This window comes from Halichoerus grypus, chromosome 5 (assembly GCF_964656455.1).
Source record: "Halichoerus grypus chromosome 5, mHalGry1.hap1.1, whole genome shotgun sequence".
NCBI lineage: Eukaryota > Metazoa > Chordata > Mammalia > Carnivora > Phocidae > Halichoerus > Halichoerus grypus.
In genome coordinates this window covers 85,743,713-85,769,861 of record NC_135716.1, presented here as the reverse complement: position 1 = coordinate 85,769,861, position 26,149 = coordinate 85,743,713, and the positions used below count along the sequence as shown (strand labels likewise).

Below are 26,149 nucleotides of genomic sequence, written 5' to 3'. Positions count from 1 at the left end.
TAATAGTACCCACCCCACAGAGTCTGGGAACTACTAAATGAGTAAATACTGTGATATAGAGTGAATGCTTAGAATAGTGAGTGGCGGGCGCCTGGGTGGCTCAGTTGGTTAAGCGACTGCCTTCGGCTCAGGTCATGATCCTGGAGTCCCGGGATCGAGTCCCGCATCGGGCTCCCTGCTCGGCAGGGAGTCTGCTTCTCCCCCTGACCCTCCCGACCCTCCCCCCTCTCATGTGCTCTCTCTCTCAGTCTCTCTCTCTCTCTCAAATAAATAAATAAATAAAAATCTTTAAAAAAAAATCTTTAAAAAAAAGAATAGTGAGTGGCATATAATAAGCACCTAATAAATGTTAGCTGCTACTTTGATGATGAGGTTGATAATGATGATTACTCCTACAATTATTATTAACAAATTCATGTTACCAAATCACTGTTCTGATCATTCTTTTAAAAAATGTTTTCATATTACTATATAATTTAACAAATTCCTTTCCATGTTATTTTTTTTTTTAAGATTTCATTTTATTTGACAGAGAGAGACACAGTGAGAGAGGGAACACAAGCAGAGGGGGTGGAGGAGGGAGAAGCAGGCCTCCCGCCCAGCAGGGAGCCCGATGCAGGGCTTGATCCCAGGACCCTGGGATCATGACCTGAGCCGAAGGCAGACGCTTAACGACTGAGCCACCCAGGCGCCCCCAAAAGAAATTTTTTTAAAAATAAAAGACTGGTTAATGCCTCTAAAAAATAAAGTCTATTAAATTAAAATTATTACTTATATGATAATAAAAGCTAAAGGACAGGACAAAAGAAAAAAGGCTGGTTAATGATAACAGTGCATTTTAGCAAGTAGGTGCATTTGCAAATAGGGAATCCAGGATTGAGATTAATGAGGATTGACTGTGTGTAAAAAAATCTTAGCAAAAGTTGTGTAAGATCTCTATGGAGAAATTTATAAAACATAATTGAGAAACATTGTAGAAAACCTAAATAGGTATTTGTGGATAGGGAACACTCAGTATTTAACAATGTCATTTCTTCCCAAATTGATTTATAAATCCAGTGCAATTTTTTTTTTTTTTTAAGATTTTACTTTTTAAGTAATGTCTACACCCGGCATGGGTCTCAAACTCACAACCCTGAGATCAAGAGTCAACATGCTCCACGGACTGAGCCAGCCAGGTGCCCCAATCCAGTGCAGTCTTAATTAAGATCTCAGTAAAGGCACCCTCCCCCCTTTTTACAGATTGGCTCTGAATTTTATGTGGAAGTGCAGAGAATTCTCCTTCCCCTCCCCCGGAAAGAGAAAGCCAGAAACTGCTGAAGAATAACAAGGTGGAAGGACTGGCTTTACCAGATTTCAAGCCTTATTATAAACCTGTAATAAATAAAGCAGTATGGTATTAGCCTGAGATAGCCACAGAAACTGATAGAACATAATACAAAGTCTAGACACAGACCAATGTATGTATATACTAGATCTGTGTATGAAACTATAGGTAGTGGAAAAGGAACTTTTTTCTTACAACTATTGCTCAGGCAATTGGCTATTTATGTATATGTATATAAAATTAGATCCCATCTCTATGTGTATATATATAAAATTAGATCTCATTCATACCATACACATACCATACACAAAAATTAGTTGCATGTTAAAGACAAATACAAAAGAACTAGGGCCGCCTGGGTGGCTCAGTCAGTTAAACATCCAACTCTTGATCTTGGCTGAGGTCTTGTTCTCAGGGTCGTGAGTTCAAGCCCTGTGTTGGGCTCCATGCTAGGTGTGGAGTGTACTTTAAAAAAAAAAAGAGGAACTTAAAATTAAAGGAAATTTAAAAACCTATAAATCCTTTTGAAGGAGAATATCTCATGACCTTACCTCAAAAGATGGATAAATTTGACTTTTTTTTTTTTTTAAGATTTTTTTTATTCATTTGAGAGTGAGAGAGAGACAGAGCACAAACAGCAGAGGCAAAGGGAGAGGGACAAGCAAACTCCCTGCTGAGCAGGAGCCCGATGTGGGGCTTGATCCCAGGACCCTGAGATCATGACCTGAGACCCAAAGGCAGACGCTTAACCATCTGAGCCACCCAGGTGCCCCTAAATTCAACTACTTTAAAACAAAGACCTTTTATTTATTGAAAGACACCATAAAGAGTGAAAAGACAAGCCACAGAGTGGGAGAAAGTATCTGCAGTGCAGTCAACAAAGGGCTCATACCCAGAAATACAAAGAATAACAAAATAACACGAAAAAGACAAAAAAAAATTAGAAGGTTTTACCTGGCACTTACCATATTAGAAATTAAAACAGAAATTGTTTAAATATTAATCACCTTTAAAGCAATAAACAAATAATTGGGGCACCTGGGTGGCTCATTTGGGTAAGCATCTGACTCTTGATTTTAGATGAGGTCATGATCTCAGGGTTGTGAGATTGTGCCCCGAGCCTGCTTAAAATTCTTTCCCTCTCCCTCTGCCCCTCCTCCACCTCTCAAAAAAAAAAAAAAAAAAACCAACAACAATCAAGCTTTTTAAAAAAATTTTAATGAGGGGTGCCTGGGTGGCACAGTTAAACGTCAGACTATTGATTTTGGCTCAGGTGGTGATCTCATGGTCATGGGATCAAGCCCTGCATTGGGCTCCACGCATAGCAGAGTCTGCCTGAGATTCCCTCTCTCTCTGCCCCTCCAGCTTGTGTACTCTCTCTCTCTCAAATAAATAAATAAATCTTTAAAAATTTTTTAATGAGAAGAGCTCATTAAGAGCTAGTGTTTTGCATTTTTTGCAGATCTCTTTAATATCTGGTAGTAACAGTATACAGTTAAATTCTCTTAGCTGCTTCTGTATTCAGTCTGTTGTGATATCACATCATATAGTCTTAGAACTGCTGAGATATGTATATCACTACATACGGTGTAAGTCAAGTTCCAATCAGGAGAGGGAAACCACACACCAGTAATTTAAATAAGGAAAGTTTTAATGTAAAGAATTGGTAAAATGTATTGTAAAATGTAACGTAAAGAATAGGTAAAAAGTAGCTGACTACTACTAGAAGGAATAAGGGAACTCTAAGGTGTAATGGGATATTATGTGCTGAAAGCAGCTACTACCTGTGGACCTGAGGGAAAAGTGAAAGAAGAGCCCTCCTCTCCTCCCAATTGAAATTCAGACCTGAGGAAAGAGTGGATTGCTGCAAGAATATGCTACCCGCCATTGTAGCGGCAGAGACTGGCTGGGGAGCACTCATCACTGACTGCAAGAGCAGCAACATTCGGCTGTGCTCAAACCCTGCCAGGAAGCCTATATGCTGATCCATTTAAGAACAGAACACCAGAAGAATCCCAACTGCTTCTTCCAGCCTGTCAATGAGGCTCTAGGGACCTCTATTGGCAGAGACTAACACTGAGCCAAGGGGAAATAGAGTTTGCAGTCTGGCTCCTGTACCACAAAAATGGGTGAGAGGCAGTAAATTAATAACTAGCACATTTATTTGCCAGATAGGGCATACATTTTAAAGTCCACCAATACCAACATTAACAGGACTGTGGCACAGTGGAAGCTCTCATATACTGTTGGTTTAAGGGTTGATTGGTATAAAATAACCTCCTTTTGAAAAGTTTGTTATGTACACACTATGATCTTTGGATTTCACCTCAAGGCTTTTACTCCTGAGAAACTTGCATAGATACAGCAAAATCAGTAGCAGAGAATTTTCATAGCAACATTGTTCCTGGTAATAAAAATTTGGAAACAATCAAGATGTTTTTCTGCAGTAAAATGAATGTGTTGTGGCATATTGGAATAACCAGATAGCAAAGAATATTAATGAATTTCAGTTACATGCAACAACATAGATAAATCTCACAAAATATTGATTGCAAGTACAAAGGAATATTTATGCATATATATGATTCCTTTATACAAAATTCATATTTGGCAAAAATAAACTATTATTTATGCATACCTACATGTTAGAACCATAAAGAAAAAACAATTACCACAAAAGTCTGCCATCTTAGGTAGTTCAAAGGGATTGTGCTTTTGAAGGGGCCCTTGAGTCTTCTGGGGAGCTGGCAGTGCTTTATTTCTTATGATTACCTGGGTATTCACTTTTTAATTATATGTTGAATAATTTTATATATATGTTTTAAGCAGGTTTTCTGTCATGTTCATTTCATAATCTCAAAATGGAACCATTTTTTTTTCTTTAAGATTTTATTTATTTGAGAGAGAGAATGCAAGCGGTGGGGAGGAGTGGAGGGAGAGGGACAGGCAGACTGTGCTGAGCACAGAGCCTGACACGGGGCTTGATCTCATGACGCCAAGATCATGACCTGAAGCTGAAATCAAGTCAGACGCTGAACTGACTGGGCCACCCAGGAGCCCCACCACTTTAAAAGGTTGAAATAGAGCACAAGAAAAGACTTACTTGGACCAAACCTGAATTTTAAATTGCAGTATTGAGTAAATAGAAGAAGTTGGTTCCTTTTGAAAATTGAATTGGCAGCCTATAAGTACAATTTGTATAAGAAACCATAGAGCAGTGTAGTAGTCCCACTTAGGTGATAAGCTCTGTAAGATTTTGCTTACTCCATCCCTTCTTTGAGATTCAGTATCAAGAAATTTTCCCTTCCTGACTTCTTTGTTTCAGTCTGGATTAAGGAACTTTTACTCTTTGCTACCATTATACCTTGTCTCTTCTATCCTGGTACCTAACACACTACATTGTAATTGATACAAGTGCTTTTTATCACCAGTTTCTGCCCCCCTGACTTTGAGCTTCTGCTCACAGCAGAATGCCAGGCACTTCCTAGGTGATTGGTAAATGCCTATACAACGGATGACTGATGATTGGATGGGATGGAGATACTGTGGAGTGCTGAAAAGCAGTGTGTCTTTAAGTACAGGCCCCAGGTATTCTTAGGTGGGTCCATGGATGTAGTTTAAAGGATCTTAGTTTATGAGAAATAAATTTTTTAATTTTATTTTATAATAATTCAAAAGTAATTGAATTATTTAGTATAGTATTTAGTATCAGCTGTATGATTATCTTATATTAATAGTTCTGCAACTCATTTTCAGTGGCTGTGTTAATGTGTTTGTGATTGCATTTTTTTCCTTTGTTTTTTGGGGGTTTTGTTGTGATTGCATTTTGGCATGAGATATTATTTTATGAGAACCTAATGAGAACAGATTAAAGATGGCTTTAATATATACATAATTGTTTGCATCAAGTGAAGGCACTAATGTTTCACCATACACTATGAAAAATATTTCCAGTAGTTTCTATGGAGAAAAATGGTGAAATAATTAAATAGTAAGGGTATTATAGGGTTGATAAATTAAAAACAATGTATACATTATCATGCTCACATTGTAATTTGTTTCAACAAAATATCATTTATCCCTTTAATGTCAGTATGAATGGTATTTGCCTTATACTTAATTTGTAAATTCTAATTTGTAGTTGTTGAAGAACTATAGAATGTAATCAGTAGGATCATATAAGGGTAAAAAGATATATGGAGACTGATCTTCGTAGGAAATCCAAGAGAATTCACAGACTAAAAAAGATTTAGCAGGGTTGCTGGGTACAAATCAACATCAAGAATCAGTATCATTTCAATACATAGAAATAACCTATTAAAAAATATAATAGAAGGGGTGCCTGGGTAGCTCAGTCGTTAAGCGTCTGCCTTCGGCTCAGGTCATGATCCCGGGGTCCTGGGATCGAGCCCCACATCGGGCTCCCTGCTCCGCGGGAAGCCTGCTTCTCCCTCTCCCACTCCCCTGCTTGTGTTCCCTCTCTCACTGTGTCTCTCTCTGTCAAATAAATAAAATCTTTAAAAAAAACAAAAACAAAAAACAAAAAAAATATAATAAAAGAGCAGATATTATTAACAGTAACAACAAAAGCTATGTAAAGTATCTAGAATAAAAGCGTGTTAAGACCTTTCTGGGGAAAATTACAAACTGTTACAAAACGATGATAATCAGCATGTAAATACAGTACATTTTAATAAAAATCCCCATAGGACATTTTAAGAAACTTGTTATACTGATTCTAAAATTCATATAGGGTGCGCCTGGGTGGCTCAGTCAGTTAAGCGTCTGCCTTTGGCTCAGGTTGTGATCCTGGGGTCCTGGGATCGAGTCCCACATCGGGCTCCCTGCTCAGCCAGGAATCTGCTGCTCCCTCTCCCTCTGCTCCTCCCCCTGCTCGTGCTCTCTCTCTCTCTCTTAAATAAATAAATAAAATCTAAAAAATAAAAAAAAATAAAATTCATGTAGAAGAGTCAGTGTCTAGGAGTAGCCAAGATTGTTGATAAACAGCAAGCTATTTGGCTATTATAATTATAAAAGAATGTGGTATCGGTATAAGGACAGATTTAAGGAACAGAGAAAGCCCAGAAATGGACCCAGGCATGTATAGGACCTTTGTAAATGGTAGAAGGTGCATTACAAATCATTGGAGGAAAGATGAACTCTTCAGTAAGTGAGTCTGGGACATACGCTTTCCATCCAGAAAAAATACAGTTGTTAAATGTTTTTCTATACCATATACACAAATATATTCCAAATGAATTTACCTTAGTGTATAAGACAAAACTTTTGGGGCGCCTAAGTGGTTCAGTCATTAAGCGTCTGCCTTCGGCTCAGGTCATGAGCCCCACATTGGGCTCCCTGCTCCACGGGAGGCCTGCTTCTCCCTCTTTCCACTTCCCCCTACTTGTGTTCCCTCTCTCGCTGTGTCTCTCTTTGTCAAAAAATAAATAAAATCTTTAAAAAAAAAAAACCTTTAAAATGTTAGAAACAAATGTTTTTATGACCATAAGGGTTAAAAGCTCTTTTAGAGGGCACCTGGGTGGCTCAGTTGGTTGAGCATCCGACTCTTGATTTCGGCTCAGGTCATGATCTCACAGTTGTGAGATCGAGCCCCAAGTCCGGCTCCACACTGGGTGTGGAGCCAGCTTGAGATTCTCTCTCTCCCTCTCCGTCTGCCCCTCCCTGCACTCCCTCTCTTCAAAAAAGGGGGGGGGGCTCTTAGAGAGAAACAAAAGTACTTAAGAATTTAATGACATCAAAATTAGACTTCTGCATTATAGAAGACACCATAAAATTAAGGACAAGTAACACAACGGAAGATACTTGTTATAGGCAAATAAAAAAGCAAAGTTGTATAAATGGGGATCACTTAGGAGACAGGATAGCAAGTTTTTAGAGATAAAATCTATCCAGTTTCTGAGCTCCAAGGTTTTTTAAGTGTTGACTCTTTCCTTAAGTTGACCTATTATTTAGTCTTCCATACAGTTAGTTAGCAAATATTTACTAAGAACCTATAAGACAAATGACATGACATCCCAGAAATAAGATTTTGGTAAAGAAAAGATATTCTCCTGAGTGAGGCACAAGATTATGCTGTTTAGCTCTGTTTATTTTAACTGTGATACCTGGGCACCTCCCCCTGTACTCTTCATTAGCTTTACACTTTGAAATAATTTGTTAATACCTTGCTGTTTTATTTTTTTATTGTTTTTTAATTTTTTTAAATTTATTCATTTGAGACACAGAGATACAGAGAGAGAGAGAGAGCATGAGCAGGGATAGAGGCAGAGGGAGAGGGAGAAGCAGGCTCCCCGCTGAGCCAGGAGCCCGATACGGGGCTCGATCCCAGGACCCCGGGATCATGACCCGAGCTGAAGGCAGACGCTTAACCATCTGAGCCACCCAGGCGCCCCATTATACCTTGTCGTTTTAAAGGCAGAGGTGAGGGTGCTAGCAAAGAAAGCATCTGTTGAATATCTTAGCACTTTTACAAGGTCAGCCAATTGTTTGTTACTTATAAGTCAGCAACAAAGTTTATAATTAATTTTTTATGTTTTCTATGTGGTAATAATTGTACATGCTGTAGAAATTGATACTGTGATCAGTAATGGCTAAAATAGAGACCTAGAATAACAAGGTAAGTAAAACTGCTATTCTGGATTTTATTTTTGTTCTATTTTCAGAGAATTCCTTAATATGAGAGATGGTTGAATTGTAGATGTTTGAGAGTTCTGAGAGTTTTTGTATAAATAAGGAACAGATCTAGCTAAGAATTTTAGAGCTAACAAATTTTCTAGTAAAACCATTTTTACAAATGAAGAAACCTAGGGGCGCCTGGCTGGCTCAGTTGGTAGAGCATGTGACTCTTAATCTTGGGGTGGAGTTTGAGCCCCCGTTGGGTATAAGGATTACTTAAAAAATAAAATCTTAAAAAAACACACACAAAAACAAATGAAGAAACCTAGCCCCCAAAAGACTTCTTACTGAAACAGAACTAAAACCTCTAGTTTCCCCATCTAGTGCTACTTTTACTATGTTATACCCTAGTCTTAATTATATGTTTTCTTAGCAGTTGCTGTTTTTCCAGCATATTTTACTTGAGGACCTCATAGAGAATAGTTTGGTTTGACAATAACAAAATCCAGTTGTCATTTATTCAGTTACTATTTAGTGAGCACCTTGTTAGGTGCCAAAGAAACAACAATAAATAATTATCTCTGCTGTGAAGAAGCTCTGTAGTCTAGTTGGAAAGAAAGACAGTTATAGATATTTTGATTTGACTTCTGCCCAGATGGCCGATCATCAATTCCAAAGAGTCCTTTTTTTTTTTTTTTAAAGATTGTATTTATTTATTTGAGAGAGAGCCCAAGAGAGCACGAGCTGTGTGGGAGGGGGGTTAGGGCAGAGGGAGAAGCAGACTCCCCTCTCAGCAGGGAGCCCAATGCAGGGCTTGATCCCCAGGACCCTGAGGTCATGACCTGAAGAAAGTCAGATGCTTAACCGACTGAGCCACCCAGGCACCACCAAAAGGTCATTTTTTTTTTAATAAAACAGTTACATTCTTGACAAAATATAAACTGCACCAGCAACAATGGACATATTAGAAAATCAGAGCTGACATTAACCAGTATGCCTATGTTAGTAGTACCATGCAGTCTGGCAGTTAGACTAGGACTCTAGAGAAAAGGGGTAAAGTGGTTTTGAGTCATAAGCCACCTTGGCTTCTGATTTAAATTTTCTCTCAAGGAGTACATTTTCTATCTAGACCACCAGGAATCTCAATAGATTAAGATCAAACAAATATGTGCTTACAATCCAAAAATCACCAAACACTTTAGAAAACAAACCACCATTAAGGAGAATCAGCAGATTTAGGTCCCCCCCCACCCATGAGCTTCAGGTGTTAGAATTATCAGACAGAATATATGAAACAACTATGTAAGAAATGTTAAAGATGAATGAAATGAACAATGGATAAGATATTTGGACAGATTTTTAAAAAAGAACCAACAGGAATTGTAGAGAGAAAAAAGATTAAGCTAGAAATTAGTTCTGAAGAAATTAGAATGTAGCAATTAGTGAGAAGGAGGTGGAAAAAAGATCGGAATGAGAGGCCTAATTAACATCAAATTAGCTTCCAGGAGGAGAGAACATTTGAGTTCTGAGGAGGTAATAGCTGAGAACTCTCTGAAAGTGATGAAAAACATGAATCTGCAGTTACAGCAACCACAACATATACTAAGCAGGATAATTAAAAAAGAAATTCACACCTAGTTATTGTAATGAAATTATAAAACCAAACCAAACCAGAAAATAACAAGTATTAGGATGGGGGAAACTTCTGTTTCTGGTAGGAATGTAGAGTGGTGCGACAGCTATGGAAAGCAGTTTGATGGTTCCTCAAAAACATAGAATTTCTGTATGATCTAGCAGTTCTGCTTCTGGGTATATACTCCCCAGAAATGAAAGCAGAGACTCAAACAAGTATTTGTAAACCAGTGTTCAAAACAGCATTATTCACAATACCCAAAAGGTAGAAGCAAACCAAGTACCAATTTTCAGAGGAATGGATATGCAAAATGTGGTATATACATAAAATGGAATATCATTTAACCTTAAAAAGGAAAGAATTCTGGCATATGCTACAACATGGATGAACCCTGAACACATTATGCTAAGTGAAATAAGCTAGTCACAAAAGGACAAGTGTTGTATGATTCCACTTAGATGAACTACAGTAATCAAATTTATAGACAGAAAGTACAGTGGTGGTTGTTAAGGGAAAAGGGGAGATGATGTTTAATGGGTATAGAGTTTGAGTTTTACAAGGTGAAGAGAATCGTGGAGATTGATTGTATAACAGTGTGAATGTTGTATGTGAATCCATAGAGACAGAAAGTAGATGAAAAGTTGTCAGGAGCTGGGGGAGGCAGTAGTGGGGAGTTATTATTTAATGGGTACAGAGTTTCTTTTTAAGAGAATGAAAAATTTTGGAAATAGATAGTGGTGGTGGTTGTACAACATTGTGAATATAATTAATGCCACTGAGTTGTACATTAAAAAAAATGGTTAAAATGGCAAGTTTTATTTTACCACAATAAAAAATAAACAAAAAACAGTGCCAAAGAGAAAAGACAGATCACATACACAAGACTACTATTAGATTGATAACACACTTCTCAATAGCAACTGTGGAAGCCAGATGGCAGTTATGAAAAGTATTTCATAGCATTTATAGAAAATAGCTGTCAATATAGATTTGCATACAAAGCAAAACTACTTTCAAGAACCATTCAAGGGGCACCTGGGTGGCTCAGTTGGTTAAACGTCTGCCTTTGGCTCAGGTCATGATCCCACGGTCCTGGGATCGAGCCCCGCATCAGGCTCCCTGCTCAGCGGGGAGCCTGCTTCTCCCTCTCCCTCTGCTGCTCCCCTGCTTGTTCTCTCTCTCTCTCTCTCTCTCTCTCTCTGACAAATAAATAAAATCTTAAAAAAACATTCAAACCATATAAAGTTAAAGCTGAGGTAAGTTACGATCAACAAACTTCTGAATCAGTTTGAGTGTGAGAAGTTAGTGATAAGGAGGGATGGTGAGTCATACTGGCAATAAAATATATGAAATATCTAGGAATAGCCTTAACAGGAATTATGTTGAAAACTTTGTGAATAAATTGTATTTGGGAATGTTGAATATAAATTCATAAATATTAATGTTTTGCTGTAGTGAAGAATAATGTATTGATACCATATATCAATGTTATATGTAATACTTTCTCCAAATTAATATATCAGCCTAATATAATTCAAATTAAAAATACCAAAATTTCCTCTTTTGGAACTTAACATTAAATTTACTCTGGAAAAATAAGCAAGTGAGAATATAAGAAATGTTTTGAAATGCAGTTGTAATGAGGGAAGATAAGCTACAGTTTTGAAGATAGTACAGTTGACCCTTGAACAACATGGGTTTGAACTGCTTGAGTCCACTTATACCTGAATTTTTTTTCAATTAGTACAGTACTGTAAATGTATTTTCATTATGATTATAATATTTTTTCTAGCTTTATTATAAGAATACAGTATATAATACATATACAAAATATATGTTCATCAACTGTTTATGTTATTGGTAAGTCAACAGTAGGCTATTAGTAGGTAAGTTTTTGGGGAGCCAGAAGTTATGCGTGGATTTTCAACTGCGGGGGATTGGGGTCGGCGTCCCTAACCACCCCCTACATTTTCACGGGTCAACTGTATAATGTAAAAATGGATTAACAGAATTTGCAGCATAGAAAAAGATTAATAATTGAATACATGCTAGTGGAAGCAGTAAATCAGTGAGGAAAAGAGAAGTTATAATATTGGAACAATTAATAGGAAATCTGTTTAGATTAGAGCTTGATTTTACATTCTATACCCAGTAGATTTTATTTTTTATTTTTTTAAAAGATTTTATTTATTTGACAGAGAGAGAGATAGCCAGAGAGGGAACACAAGCAGGGGGAGTGGGAGAGGGAGAAGCAGGCTTCCCGCGGAGCAGGGAGCCCGATGCGGGGCTCTATCCCAGGACTCTGGGATCATGACCTGAGCCGAAGGCAGACACTTAACAACTGAGCCACCCAGGCGCCCCTATACCCAGTAGATTTTAAATGAATTATGCAGCTGAATTTTTTTTTAATGTTAATCATTAAAAGAGCAAAGAAAATAAGTTATAATTTTTTAAATCTCTGGTAGGCTTCCTATACTTAAAAAGTGGCAGTAGAGAGCAATTGTATTTTAACAAGTCTACATTTTAAAATTATATGTTTTAAAATGTAACTTAAAGTGCAAAGTGGGGAAACATTTGTAATGTTGGAAAACCTATATATATATAATTATTTACTTCTTAGATAAACACTAAAATGCTAGTGAGTAGATAGGCACAGTTCGCAAGAGAAAGTACTGCTTTATTCCATTGTTCAGGCTTAGTGTTATTAAAGATGGGATATCCAGAGATTGTGTATGTCCTGATGGGATGCAGTATGAAGTATATAGTATCGTTTATTCAATATTTGCTCCCCAAAATTTGTGAATATGTATATAATCCAACTAATTTTCGTCTAGAGGAAATTCAGGCATTAATGGAACAAGTTAAAATGGCAGCAAATAAGTAAAGCTAGAGAATGTGGAATGTTCTGCTGGACAGCCAACCCCTGGACTGCAATATCAATGAATGGAATGGGAAAAATACTGAGAACAATTTAATCTGATTGCTCTAGATTAAGAGATTTAAGAGGCATAACCAAATGCAATGTATTGACCTTCTTTGGATCCCATTTCAAACAAACCAACCTTAAATTTCTGAAACATTTAAGGAAATTTTTAATGTGTTGACTATATTTCAATTAAAAATAATAATAAAGTATGTCAACTGTACTTCAATTTAGAAAAATTAAAATCCTGGGGCACCTGGATGGCTTAGTCATTAAGCGTCTGCCTTTGGCTCAGGTCATGATCCCAGGGTCCTGGGATCAAGCCCCGCATCGGGCTCCCTGCTCAGCAGGAGGCCTGCTTCTCCCTCTCCCACTCCCTCTGCTTATGTTCCCTCTCTCGCTGTGTTTCTCTCTGTCAAATAAATAAAGAAAATCTTTAAAAAAAAAAAAAAATCCTGGGATCGAGCCCTGGGTTGGGCTCCCTGCTCAGAGGGAAGTCTGCCTCTCCTTCTCCCTCTGTTCCTCCCCTCAGTTCGTGCTCTCTCTTCAGCACGCTCTCTCTGTCTCTCTCAAATGAGTAAAATCTTAAAAAAAAAGATTTAATTTTATTAAACTTACCTTACCTTACCTTTTAGGATGCCAGTTGTATCAATGAACACATTTGACTAACCCTCATAATACCATATGCATCAGAAAGCTCAGTGTGCTGTCGTAGCCTCATGTACGTCATTGATAAAAAGTATTCATTAAGAATGTTTTAAGATTTTAAAGGTTTTATTTATTTATATTACTTGAGAGAGAACGCATTTGTTCGCATGTGTGTGCAAGCTGGGGAGGGGCAGAGGGAGAGAATCTCAAGCAGACTCCATGCTAATCCCAACACAGAGCTCCATCTCACAACCCTGAGATCATGACCTGAGCTGAAACCGAGAGTCAGATGCTTAACTGACTGAGCCACCCAAGCATCTCAGAATATTTAAGATTTTAATGTGTTAACTATACTTCAATTAAAATAATAAAAGTGTGTCAAATGTATTTCAATTTCAAAAAATTGCAATAAAAAATTTTAAAGGGGTGCATGGATGGCTCAGTCGGTTAAGCGTCTGCCTTCGGCTCAGGTCATGAGTCCTGGGGTCCTGGGATTGAGCCCTGCATTTGGTGCCCTGCTCAGAGGGGAGCCCTGCATTGGGTGCCCTGCTCAGTGGGGAGCCTGCTTCTCCCTCTCCCTCTGCTGCTCCCCCTGCCTGTGCTTTCTCTCACTCTCTGTCCTGCTTTTGTCAAATAAGTAAAATCTTTAAAAAAAAAATCTTTTTTTAAAGAGTTATTAAGATTTTAGTCCTACTAGACACTGTAGAAAAAAAATGTCTTGAACATCAAAAGACACTTGGAAAATAATTTTGTTGACAACTTTATTTTAGATTCTAGTTTGAGATAAAATTAACATTTTTATATGTCTGTGTCACTTTTTCTTTATCCTCAGGGATCCATCTGTCTCTAAGTCTATAGAACGAATCTTCAAAATCTGGGAAGATAGAAATGTGTACCCAGAAGAAATGATTATGGCATTGAGAGAAGCTTTGAGTAAGTGTATTTTCTCTCCTAAAAGAAAAAATTGAGTCCTTGACTCTTTAAAATTATAGATATTTTATAGATCTGGTCCTGTTGCTTAATAATGAAAAATAAAGTTCTGGATTGGGTCCTACTTATTTAAAATTAAATATTTAAAAAATCTGTTTGAATTAAAATTTAAATAGAATTGGTTTGGAGAGGGTTGGCTTTTGTTTGTATTTATTAGAAAAAGTCAAGCATATTAAGTGATGATGGCTATCTGATTATTTTCCTGCATGTTTTACTTTGAGTGTTTTAAACTATTCATTTTTTTTGTATGTTTAATAATTACTGCCCTGTCCTCTTACTGTTGGAGAATTTTTTAATGGGGTTTCAGTTTCCACTAAATTATTTTATATTAAGCATATATTGGCATTCTTTAGTCTTTGTTTTGGTTTAGATTTGCAGTAACTTGTGTACCTGTTTTTAAAAAGTTACTTACTTCCTGTGTATTAGATGCATGTAATTGAGTCATTAAATAAAAGTTGGTGGTGATATCTGATACCATGACCATTATTTGACAAGAAATTTGCTTTAAAAATAGCATCTTCTAAGAAGCTGTTAAATTCTTCATTTGAATGCATTAACTAGTATTTTGTGCCCTATTCTTCTTAAAATCAGTAATTTTATTGATAATAGAAATCATGTTTATTTGACAGCTTCTTAGATCTGCTGGGTGTTTTTATTTTTTTATAAAAATGAAAGGAAAAGAAAGAAAGAAACAACACACAGTCTCGGATTGCCTTTTTTCAATGCTACAACTTTGACACTGAAGTGGACAGACAGAACAGCTTCCCATAATGCCAGATTGCAAAAACTGAAATGTTTTCCAGGTACCACTTTCAAAACTCAGAAGCAGCTGAAAGAAAATCTGAACAAACAACCGAATAAGCAGTGGAAGAAATCACAAAGTAAGGAACAAAATCTCAACTAATATAAAATTACCTCCTCTTTTTGGAGCAGAAGAAAATGTAGACCATTTGACATCGTACCTGGCATAAACCATGGGGAAGCCTGTGTTTTCCAGGTCTGGGAGAGTGACCCAGTGATTTATACTAAACAAGCCATCATGGAGTTACTTCTTTAAAAAAAAACAAAAACAAAAGAAATGCAGAAAAAGGGTTTAAATGAGTGAAGATTCAAGAGTAGTTGGGGGAGTGAAAGAAGAAAAAAAATGCTTGATAGTGCCCAGGCTAACTCTTAGGTTGAAAGATAGGAGAAGTTAGAGGCAGCTGACATTAAACAACAGAGCTGAAGAGGAGACTAGGCATTAAGAAGCATTTCTTTGGGAGCCATGAAATCCTTCAGATTTGGGGATACACTCTACCAGATTAGACATGGGCCTCAAATCCTGGCCAGAAGCTCAGTCTCTAACGGGAGCTCCTTTTATGTTTATCATGTTTACCCAGCATGAGATCAAGGGAGTGGAATACTGCATGTGATAGGCTGCTGTGGGCCAAACTGAGGAATATTGAGAAAGACTTGAAGGTGTGGAGGGAACAAGGTAGAAGACAGTGAGAATTGAGAGGTAAAACAAGACACTTGGGATGGTTTTACTACATCAAGCATATGATATTCATCATGATTAAGGGAGTCCTCTGACATCCTTTTGGTCATAAGTTGCATGCTTAGGAACAGCAAGAGTCAACATTTCAGCCAAAGTTGAACCACAGTGGTAATGTACTTAGAACGTTCCCTGCCTGTTTTTGCTGTGAATTGAGTGAGCAGAAAAAGAAATCCAAAGCTAAATCATAGGAATAGAGTTGATGTTTGTAAGTAATTTTCTTCAGCCAGTGCTCAGGATTAATTGGATGTCGTGCTCCTGAACACTCTTTCTTAATTTGAGGTATTGAGATCCTCTTAAATTCAGTCAGACTGGGAAAAAAGGTACTCCATGTATCTCAGTATCTCCAAATCAATAATTCTAGGACTTTATGACTTAAAGTGTCTGTTGGAGGTAAGTAGGTTAGATCTATCTAAATAGTATATTTTTATATTGGCCACACTTGGGAGTGTTTAAATTTCATATTCTAGGAATATTTATTCTAGGAGTTATATTATTATTTAAATGTGTATATTTGACGTATGTTCAAAGTGTACACCCTTAACTATAAAGCTGAAAAATTACCTGAATATTAGTTGACTTTTGTGTCTGTATTCTTAATGACCTTTTGTTTAATTCAACAGCATCCGCGAATCCAAAAGCTGCTCTCAAGTCTAAGATAGTTGCAGAATTTCGAGTAAGTTATTAGAATACGTTTAATATGCCAAAGCTTTATTCACCCCTTTTGTTACAGTTCCCCGTATAGTCCAGTAAGATTTATTTTTATTCAGTTGTACATAAATTATATTTTAAACAAGTTTAAACTGTTCTGAAAGAATCCAGATTGGGATCAGATTACTTGGAGTTTTATATGTTCCCCCAATGGAAGAATTAACCTTCTTCCAGAATATCTATTACCAGCCAAGTTCTGTATTGAACTCCCCCCAACAATGGGTTCATCCTTCTGTGAAGCTCTACTAAATTAGAATTTGCTTAGAGTTAACATAATAAGACTATATTTACCTAATTAAAATTTAAAGAATAAGTGGACCTTGTCTTAGTCTTAATCTTATATGTTCAGTTAGCCTTGAATAACTAAGGAAAGGATATTTTAAAGTATGTAACTAAAAATACAGTTTTGGCATGAAAATTGATAGTGCTATCCCCAATTATGAGGAAATGCAAACAAAGGGTTTCTTTCTCTTGGTTTTATTAGATTTTAGACATGTTTTATGTTAATGGGGGAAGGTAGAATAAGTGAATGTTTTCATAAATAAAATACGACTCTGGTCTGTATTCAGTCCCAGGCCCTCATTGAAGAACTGTTGCTGTACAAGCGCTCAGAAGATCAGATAGAATTGAAGGAAAAACAGCTGTCAACCATGAGGGTGGATGTGTGCAGCACAGAAACTCTCAAATGTTTAAAAGGTAATACTTATTTTTATATAGAATACCTCAGATTTTCTTCTCAGCTCTGTCATTTTTAAGTCATCAGACTGGCTTCGCCCATATAGAGAACCTTAGGATTTAGAGAGCAGTTGTGGTACCTGGTCTTCCAAGTGGTGATTTCATGCATATAAATTTCATAAGTAAATTCTTGTCTTTCACATTGCACACCTTAAACTTACACGATGTTATATGTTGATTGTATCTCGATAAAGCAGGAGAAAAAAAATCTTAAAAAAAAATCTAAAAAAGTAATTAAAACAAATTCTGCCCTGTCCTCATTTCTAGTGCTTTCTTGATATATTGGGTTATATAGAGACAGATGTATTTCACATGTGTGATAGATAATGTGGCTTGGGTATGTTCTTTAATAAGGTCACCATAATGCCCCATAAAATCTAGTTAGTTGCTCTCTTTTCCTTAGATTGTAAATTAAAAATAATAATCGTATTAATAAATTATTAGAATGTAAATCTCATGAAGGTAGAAATTATCCTTATTTATTGCTGTATCCTAGCGCCTAGAGCAATGCCTGATACATAATAGGCATTTGATAAATATTTTTGAAATCATGAATAAAGGGCTGTCGGCTGTTCATTTGGGCACCTGTTTTGTTCTTGCCTTGTACTTTAAATTTAACCATTGTTACCTAATTTAATCCTCACAACAACCCAGAAGCATATTAAAAACCTCCATTTTGTACATGAGAAATCTGAGGCTTCATAAGGAGATGAGTAGCTTTCTAAGCAAGTTACACAGTTGATAAAAAGCAAAGCCAAAATTTGTACCCATATTTGAAGCCATATTCCAGTAGTCACTGGGAAAGATGTATACTTAAAAGAGTAAGTAACAGGGGCGCCTGGGTGACTCAGTCGTTAAGCGTCTGCCTTCTGCTCAGGTCATGATCCCAGGGTCCTGGGATCGAGCCCCACGTCGGGCTCCCTGCTGAGCGGGAAGCCTGCTTCTCCCTCTCCCACTCCCTCTGCTTGTGTTCCTGCCCTCGCTATCTCTCTCTCTGTCAAATAAATAAGTAAAATCTTAAAAAAAAAATTCTTCTTTCCTATCTGAAGAAGATCCCTGATAAGAGTACAAACCATGAATTGTTTTTTCAACAATAGTGATATTACCAACTGTTAGTTACTCTTCTTTTTTTAAGATTTTATTTATTTGAGAGAGAGAGCTAGTGAGAGCAGGAACACAAGTGGGGAGTGGGAGAGGGAGAAGCAGGCTTCCCGCTGAGCAGGGAAACGCGGGGCTCGATCCCAGGACCCTGGGATCATGACCTGAGCCGAAGGCAGACGCTTAACAACTGAGCCACCCAGGCGCCCAGAAAGAAGATTTTTTAATGTGATACATACAGAGGTCACTTTATGTTTACTTTTCTGAACCTCCATTTTCTCACATTCTGTGGTGAATCGAAGTGAACAGAATTGAGCCTCATCCTGTTACTCCTAATTAGCAGCTCAGCCTCCGATTTGTGAAGAAAAGAAATCAAAAGAGTTTCTTTTAGTTGAACTTTCTTTTCTTTACCTTAATTTTAGGTGCCTTCGTGATATACTCTTGGCTACACTCTAGCAGATTAACGTGAATTGTTTTAATAATCTGTTTTGTGGGTTTTGTGACTTGGAGAAGCTCCTTTAAGGTGAAATTGAGACTAAGGCAACAAGAACAGGTTCACAGATTATGTAAAAGGGGTTTTCTTCAAAAGATTAAATTTTTGGGGCACCTGGGTGGCTCAGTCGTTAAACATCTGCCTTTGGCTCAGGTCATGATCCCAGTGTCCTGGGATCAGGCCCCACATCGGGCTCTCTGCTCAGCGGGAAGCCTGGTGCTCTCTCTCCCTCTCCCACTCCCCCTGCTTGTGTTCCTTCTCTCGCTGTGTCTCTGTCAAAAAAAATAAATAAAATCTTAAAAAAAAAAAAATTAGATTTTTTACATATTCTGTTTTATCCTGAAATGAATACTTCTCTGTTATTTTAGATAAGACAGGTGGAAAGAAGTTCTCCAAAGAATTTGAAGAGGCAAGTTCCAAGCTCGAGGAATTTGTGAATGGATTAGATAAGCAGGTGAAAAATGGGCCCTCACTAACAGAAGCACTGGAAAATGCTGGAATTTTCTATGAAGCACAGTACAAAGAAGTAAAAGTGGTGGCCAATGTAAGTAATAATTAAAGCTATCTTATATTGATTGCTTACTATAAATCAGTGATTTATAGTTCATATGAGTTCTCTGACTCTATGAGGGTAAACATTATTACCTCCAGTGCATTGATGAAGAAATTACTTTTGAAGAAGGTCAGTAGCCTTGTATAAGGTAATAGAGCCAGCAAGTGGAGGAGTCTAAATTAAGACCTGGCTCTTTTTGACACTAAATAAAGCTCATGGATACCCTGACCATTAAGCTTTACTAAAGCTTTAGGTTTTAGCATTTCAAAGGGAATATACCTAATTATGGTTACAGGATATAAAAATTGGGCAGAAGTAGAGGCACCTGGGTGGCTCAGTCGTTAAGCGTCTGCCTTCGGCTCAGGTCATGATCCCAGGGTCCTGGGAACGGGCCCCACGTCAGGCTTCCTGCTCCGTGGGAAGCCTGCTTCTCCCTCTCCCACTCCCCCTGCTGTGTTCCCACTCTCGCTGTGTCTCTCTCTGTCAGGTGACTAAATAAAATCTTTAAAAAAAAAAAAAATTGGGCAGAAGTATATATACTTTATTGTTTTACCAGAAAGCTAGATGGAAACATTCTGTTACTAAAATTTTGTTACGGGGCGCCTGGGTGGCTCAGTTGTTAAGCGTCTGCCTTCAGCTCAGGTCATGATCTCAGGGTCCTGGGATCGAGCCCCGCATCGGGCTCCCTGCTCAGCGGGAAGCCGGCTTCTCCGTCTCCCACTCCCCCTGCTTGTGTTCCCTCTCTCACTGTGTCTCTCTCTGTCAAATAAATAAATAAAATCTTTTTTTTTAAATAAATAAATAAAATAAAATTCTGTTACTAGTGTCCTCTAAAAGAAACTGTTGTATACTAAATTTTTTACAGTTTTATTTATTTATTTTTATAGAGGAGAGAGTGGGGGGAGGGGCAGAGGGAAAGAGAGAGAGAGAATCTTAAGCAAGATACTTAACTGACTGAACTGCCCAGGCACCCTGCATTTTTTTTTTATAGCTTTAATCACTGTGTATGGTCATAAAAGCAGATGGTAGAGTAGATCCTACCAGTCCCACTGGTAAGGAGCAATCTAGAAGCAATCTTCTAGAAGCAATCCCTTTAACTCATTTAGCTCTTTTTTTTTTTTTTGGCTTTTGCCTTCATATTTCTGAATAATATGCCTGTATTGTTCTTTCTTGATTTATCCTATTTAAGAAATATCTTTTGACTTCTTGGTATGACAGATGAGGATTTAACTTATACTCCACTGCCTTCCTCCTTCTCCCAACAGCATTATATAACTATTTTAAATCTATTGATCATCTTCATACATGGTAGTAGTATATTTGATATTTTTTGACCACTAACTCTCGACTCTTCACTGTGTAAAATGAGGTTATTAACGTCCCTCTCCTTTTCCATTAGTTTTCATTTATCCCTTCAGTTTCCCGACTTCAGTAAACTGTACTTTCACATTGTCAAGGTTGATAATATTTACATTCTACTCTGTAATCATAATTAAATGTTACTTCCTTAAAGACTGAAAATTAATAAACAAAGATTATAGTACAGCTATGTAAACATTGTTCACTGTTATGGTCTTATGGTAGGTATGGTTATATTAGAGGCTTTTTTTTTTTTTCCTAGAATTTTTTTTTGCATTGTTTGCTTTCTCATAGCCTTTTTTTCACTTTCTCAGTTCTCTATCACATCGAATATTCTGAATTCACATTTTCCCCAGAAACCTCCCTAGCTGAACTTTAAATCTCCTGTTCCAGTTTTAAGTGTCTGGATCTCATTCTAGGACTACCTTTTACTGATATTCTGAGTTGAGCACTCTATTTTACAGATTCTATGTCTTCTTTTTTTGGTTTTCTCTCTTGTATTGTTAATTTCCAAAAAAGGGGGGCTTATGAGAGGTAGATTTTCTGAGTCCTTAGATCTCAAAATGTCTTTATACTGTTTTCACATTTGCTTTGGTAAAAGTTTGTCTGGTTGAAAATCATTTTCCCTCACAGCTTAAAAGGCATTACTTCATTGTCTTTAGTGTTACTGATGTGAAGACTCTGCAAGATCATTTGTAGGTAACTTTTTTTTTTTGCCTGGGAGCTTTTAGGGACTCCATCCATAGTGTCCTGAAATTTTTACAATGGTGTATCTACATGAGGTTTTGTTTTTCATTCATTAAGGGTTACATGGAGGGCTCTTTCAGTCTAAAGATTGGTGTTCTTCAGTTGTGGAATAATTTCTTTCTCTTCTATGTTCTCATATTTTCTCAACCTTATCTTTTTGTTCTGCTTTCTGAAAGATCTTGAGTTTCGTTTCCCCTCTAGTTATCTTGGTCTTTCTCTTTTATGATTCTGGCTTTCATCAAAAATCAGATAATATCTCTGTCCATTCATATTTAAGAATGAGATATGAAAAAATTGAGAAGCTCCCAGTACACAGGTAGGGGTTATTTACTCTTGGGTTTAGTAAAGTGTGTGTAGGTCAGGAACTGGCTGTTATTCAGGGCAGGAGGAGTGCTAAATATTAGAAGGCTGGAGTCTTTTTGCCAGAATATTTTAACTTTTTAGAGAAGTCACGTTTTTGCCCGAGGCCTTGGCTGCCAAGTGTGGAGATTGCAAGGGAGGTGGTATTGAGTGGTAGTCACGCTTTTAATTAATTATCCTGATTTCAACCCCACCACTCACTCCACCCTTCTGTAGTCATCATGCCCTAGATAAAAGCAGCTTAGGGATTCTGCAAGTCAGATCAGCTCCTTTCCCAGATATTGCTCGCCTTCTGCACACTCCTAACCTCATTTTTCTCTCCCCTGCCTCATCCCTTCTTTATTACTCTTTCTTCATCCTCTTCCTGTTTTCTAAATTTTGTAGAAATGTTTTTTCCAGGTATGCTTCTGGTTATTTGTTATACCTTTGTTTGTTGTTGTTTTGTTTTTAAGATTTTATTTATTTATTTGACAGAGAGAGACAACGCGAGAGAAGGAACGCAGGGGGAGTGGGAGAAGGAGAAGCAGGCTTTCCGCTGAGCGGGGAGCCCGATGCGGGGCTCTATCCCAGGACACTGGGATCATGACCTGAGCCGAAGGCAGACGCGCTTAACGACTGAGCCACCCAGGCACCCCTGTTGTTGTTGTTCTTAACTATTCATTTTATAGGAGTCCCAGGAGGGAGAGACAGTGAATGGGTGTGGTCAGTTCACCATTTTGCCCCAAAAGACCATTTAATAATTTTTGAATACTGATCTATGATCTGTTATTTAGGAAATCATTTAGTCTGCTTTAGAGGATCTTCAACAAATGGCTTGGGAGAGGTTTATTCCGGAAGCATTTGTTGAATACACATAATTGCAATTCTGTATGATAAATGCTATAATAGAGGTAACTGTAGGATGCTATGTGAATAGATTGAATAGGTGCTTTAGTTATTTGGGAGTGGGAATGGAAGATATGGAGAAAAATTTCTCAAAGGAGCTAAACTCTCATATTGCAGTAATTAGCTAAATGAAAAACCCATATTCTCTGAAGAGCATAGTTGAAAGCATGCAAACATAAGAGTATGGCAAAATTGGTGGACCTGAGAGTAGTTTCTCATAGTAGGTGGGCATGTACGCAGAAGGTGGTAAATAGAACTGGAGAGTTACTTAGGAACAAGGTTCTGAAAGGTGTGTGTTCACTGGAATTGGTCTTGGAATTTTACCCCGAAAGCAGTGGGAAGCAGTTGTAGGATTTTGATTTTGCTAATGATGTGATCAAGTTTGCATTTTAGAATCAGGAGAACAGGATGGAAAATAGAGTATTAGAAGCAGGGAGATAATGAGTGTGTGGGTGGCTCAGTCGGCTAAGCATCTGCCTTCAGCCCAGGTCATGATCCCAGGGTCCTGGGATTGAGACCCATATCAGGCTCCCTGCTCAGTGGGGAGCCTGCTTCTCCCTCTGCCTCTGTCTGCCACTCCTCCTCTCCTCCTGCTTGTGTGCTCTCTCTCTCACTGTGTCAAATAAATAAATCTTTAAAAACAATTTTTTTCTTTTATTACCTAAAAATGTTAATCTGTCTGGCTTCCCTTGTAATGAGAAGTCAACTGTGCCTAGATGTATTCTTTGTAGTTATCCTGCTTGGGGGTTCACTGAGCATTTTGGATCTATGGTTTGGTATCTTTCATTAATTTTGGAAACTATTTGACCATTATCTTTTAAAATATTTCTTCTCTTCCATTCTCTCTCTTCTCCTTTGAGGATTTTAGTTACATATCCCATGTGGTCTTAGATTTCTGCTGTTTTATTCATTCTTTTTTCCCTCTGGACTAATTTTGGCTAATTTATACTTACCAGTCTTCAAGTTCAAATATTCTTTTTTTTTTTTAAGATTTTATTTATTTGACAGAGAGAGACACAGTGAGAGAGGGAACACAAGCAGGGGGAGTGGGAGAGGGAGAAGCAGGCTTTTCACTGAGCAGGGAGCCCGATGTGGGGCTCGATCCCAGGACCCTGGGATCATGACCTGAGCCAAAGGCAGACGCTTAATGACTGAGCCACCCAGGCACCCCAAGTTCAAGTATTCTTTCTTCTGCTGAGCCCAGTGTGCTTCTTTGTCTTTGGTTTTCAGTAGTTATGCAGCAGTGTGTCTAACATGGTCTTCTTCGTATCTGGTTTGGGGTTTGTAGAACTTTTTGAATCAATGATTTATTAGTTTACTGGGGCTGCTGTAACAAAGTATCTCAAACTGGGTGGTTTAAACATTAATTTGTTGTCTGTCTCATAATTCTGGAGGACATACATCCAAGAACAAAGTGTTAGCATGGTTGATTTTTTAAAATACTATATTTGAGAGAGAAAGAGAACGTGCATGAGTGGGGGGAGGGATTGAGGGAGAGGGGCAAGCAGATTTCCTGCTGAGCAGGAAGCCCAATGCAGGGTTCAGTCCCAGGACCCCAAGATCATGACCTGAGCTGAAGTCAGACACCCAACTGACTGAGCCTCCCAGGCACCCCAGCATAGTTGATTCTTTCTGAGGGTCATGAGGGAAGGTTCTGTTCCTGGCTTCATAGTTTGACTCGTAGATGGCCATTTTCTCCCAGTATCTCTTCACATTGTCTTTTCTCAGTGTGTGTCTGTGTCCAGGTTTCCCCTTTCTCTAAGGATACCAGTCATTTTGGCTCAGGGCCCACCCTAATAACCTCATTTTAACTTGATTACCTCTGTAAAAACTTGTCACATTCTGAGGTGTATAGGGTTAGGACTTGAACCTATGACTCTGGAGGGCCACACCCCATAACAAATTGCTTGATGTTTTTCACAAATTTTGGAAAATTCTCGACTGTTATCTGTCAAGTATTATTTCTATTCCATTCTCTCTTCTCTCCTGGAATTCTACTAATACGTATATTAGATCTCATCACTGAGTTCCAAGTGTCTTTTTATGTTCCTTTCTGTATTTTCCATCCTTTCTCTCAGTGCTTCCTTCTAGATATTTTCTATTAACCAGTCTTCTAATTCATTAATTCTCTCTTCTGCTGAACCTTTATCTATTGTTAAACCCATCAATTAATTACAGTTGGCTTATTTTTCAGTTCTAGAATCACCATTTGATTTTTTTCCCCTCCCCTTCCCTGATTTCTTTTGAGAAAGAATTTGATTTTCTGCTAAATTCTGTTGATCTTTTTTCTTCGTCTTTTCCTGTCTTTCATCTTTTCATTCTTTTTTAAATTGTGAAATATTCTCAAACTTAAACACCTTAAGTACATTATGAAGACATTTTTTTTCCTGAATCATTTGGAAATAAGTTGATGTCCTATCACCCCCAAATATTTTCCTGTGTGTTTTCCTGGCAGACCGATATATTCTCCTTCACAACCATAAAGTATAGCCATTTAATCAGAAATCAATTCATACAGTGACATACTATTATTATATAATACTTAAACCCTATTCGGATTGACCAGTTTTTATAGCAAAAGATTCTGTCCAGAATAACAGGTTGCATTTATTGCATTTCTCTTTATTTTCCTTTGATCTAAAATAATTCCTCAGTATTTTCCTTGACTTTCATGTTCTAAATATGTTTGAAGATTATAAGTCAAAATATTTTGTCCCCCAGTTTGGATTTATGTGATGTTTTTTGTGATCAGATTTAGGTTATGCATCTTTAGTTGGAATATCACAGAATTGATTGTGTTCTTCTCTTTGCATTTTTTCAGTTATCCCACAAGTTTGATGTCTTCCACTACCTGTTATATTCCTGTTGATATCTTATTAATGTAGTATCTTCCAGGCTTGTCCATTGAGAAGTTTTCACTTGGTAATTGCTATGGATTGAATTGTGTATCCCAAAAAGATGTTGAAGTCCCAGTTCCTGGTACACATAAATGTGACCTTACTTGGATGTAGGGTCTTTGCAGATGTAATCAAGTTAAGCTGAGGTCATTAGGTTGAGCCTAATACAATATAACTCATGTGCTTATAAGAAGAGGGAAATTTGGATACAGACACACGGGGAGAACATCATGTAACAACCAAAACAGATATTTTAGAGATGTGGCTACAAGCCAAGGAACACAAAGTGTTGATGGCTACCAACAGAAACAAGGAAAAGGCAAGGAAGGATAGGCCTGCTGACACCTTGATTTTGGACTTCTAGCCACCCGAATTAGGAGATAATAAATTTCTGTTGTTTTAAGCCTCCCAAGTTGTGGTACTTTATTACCACAACCCTAAGAAAGTAATAGAGTAATTAGTAAGTGTTTTATGGGGAGGTATTTTTGAAACGATGTAAATAACTTATTCATCATCAAACTTTCAATTTATTCATTTATTTAAATCAATATGGACTCATAGAGTCTTATTTATTCTATGTTTTAATTAATTACTATCAGTAATTATTGTGATGCTCAAAT

At 37.5% G+C, this 26,149-nt stretch overlaps 1 protein-coding gene across 7 annotated transcripts in view; it reads left to right on the top strand.

The window, feature by feature from the left end:
* RPRD2 (regulation of nuclear pre-mRNA domain containing 2) overlaps positions 1–26,149 on the top strand; it is a 93,404-nt gene that overhangs the window by 50,878 nt on the left and 16,377 nt on the right. For 4 of the 7 annotated variants that reach the window (XM_078072485.1, XM_036098328.2, XM_078072486.1 and 1 more), the window contains exons 3-7: positions 14,000–14,100; positions 14,961–15,038; positions 16,315–16,367; positions 16,972–17,098; positions 19,097–19,272. In XM_078072485.1, coding sequence (XP_077928611.1) covers positions 14,000–14,100; positions 14,961–15,038; positions 16,315–16,367; positions 16,972–17,098; positions 19,097–19,272 — 535 coding nt within the window. The remainder of the gene's footprint in view (positions 1–13,999; positions 14,101–14,960; positions 15,039–16,314; positions 16,368–16,971; positions 17,099–19,096; positions 19,273–26,149) is intronic. The other 3 variants (XM_036098329.2, XM_036098330.2, XM_078072488.1) reach the window with 1 other exon arrangement.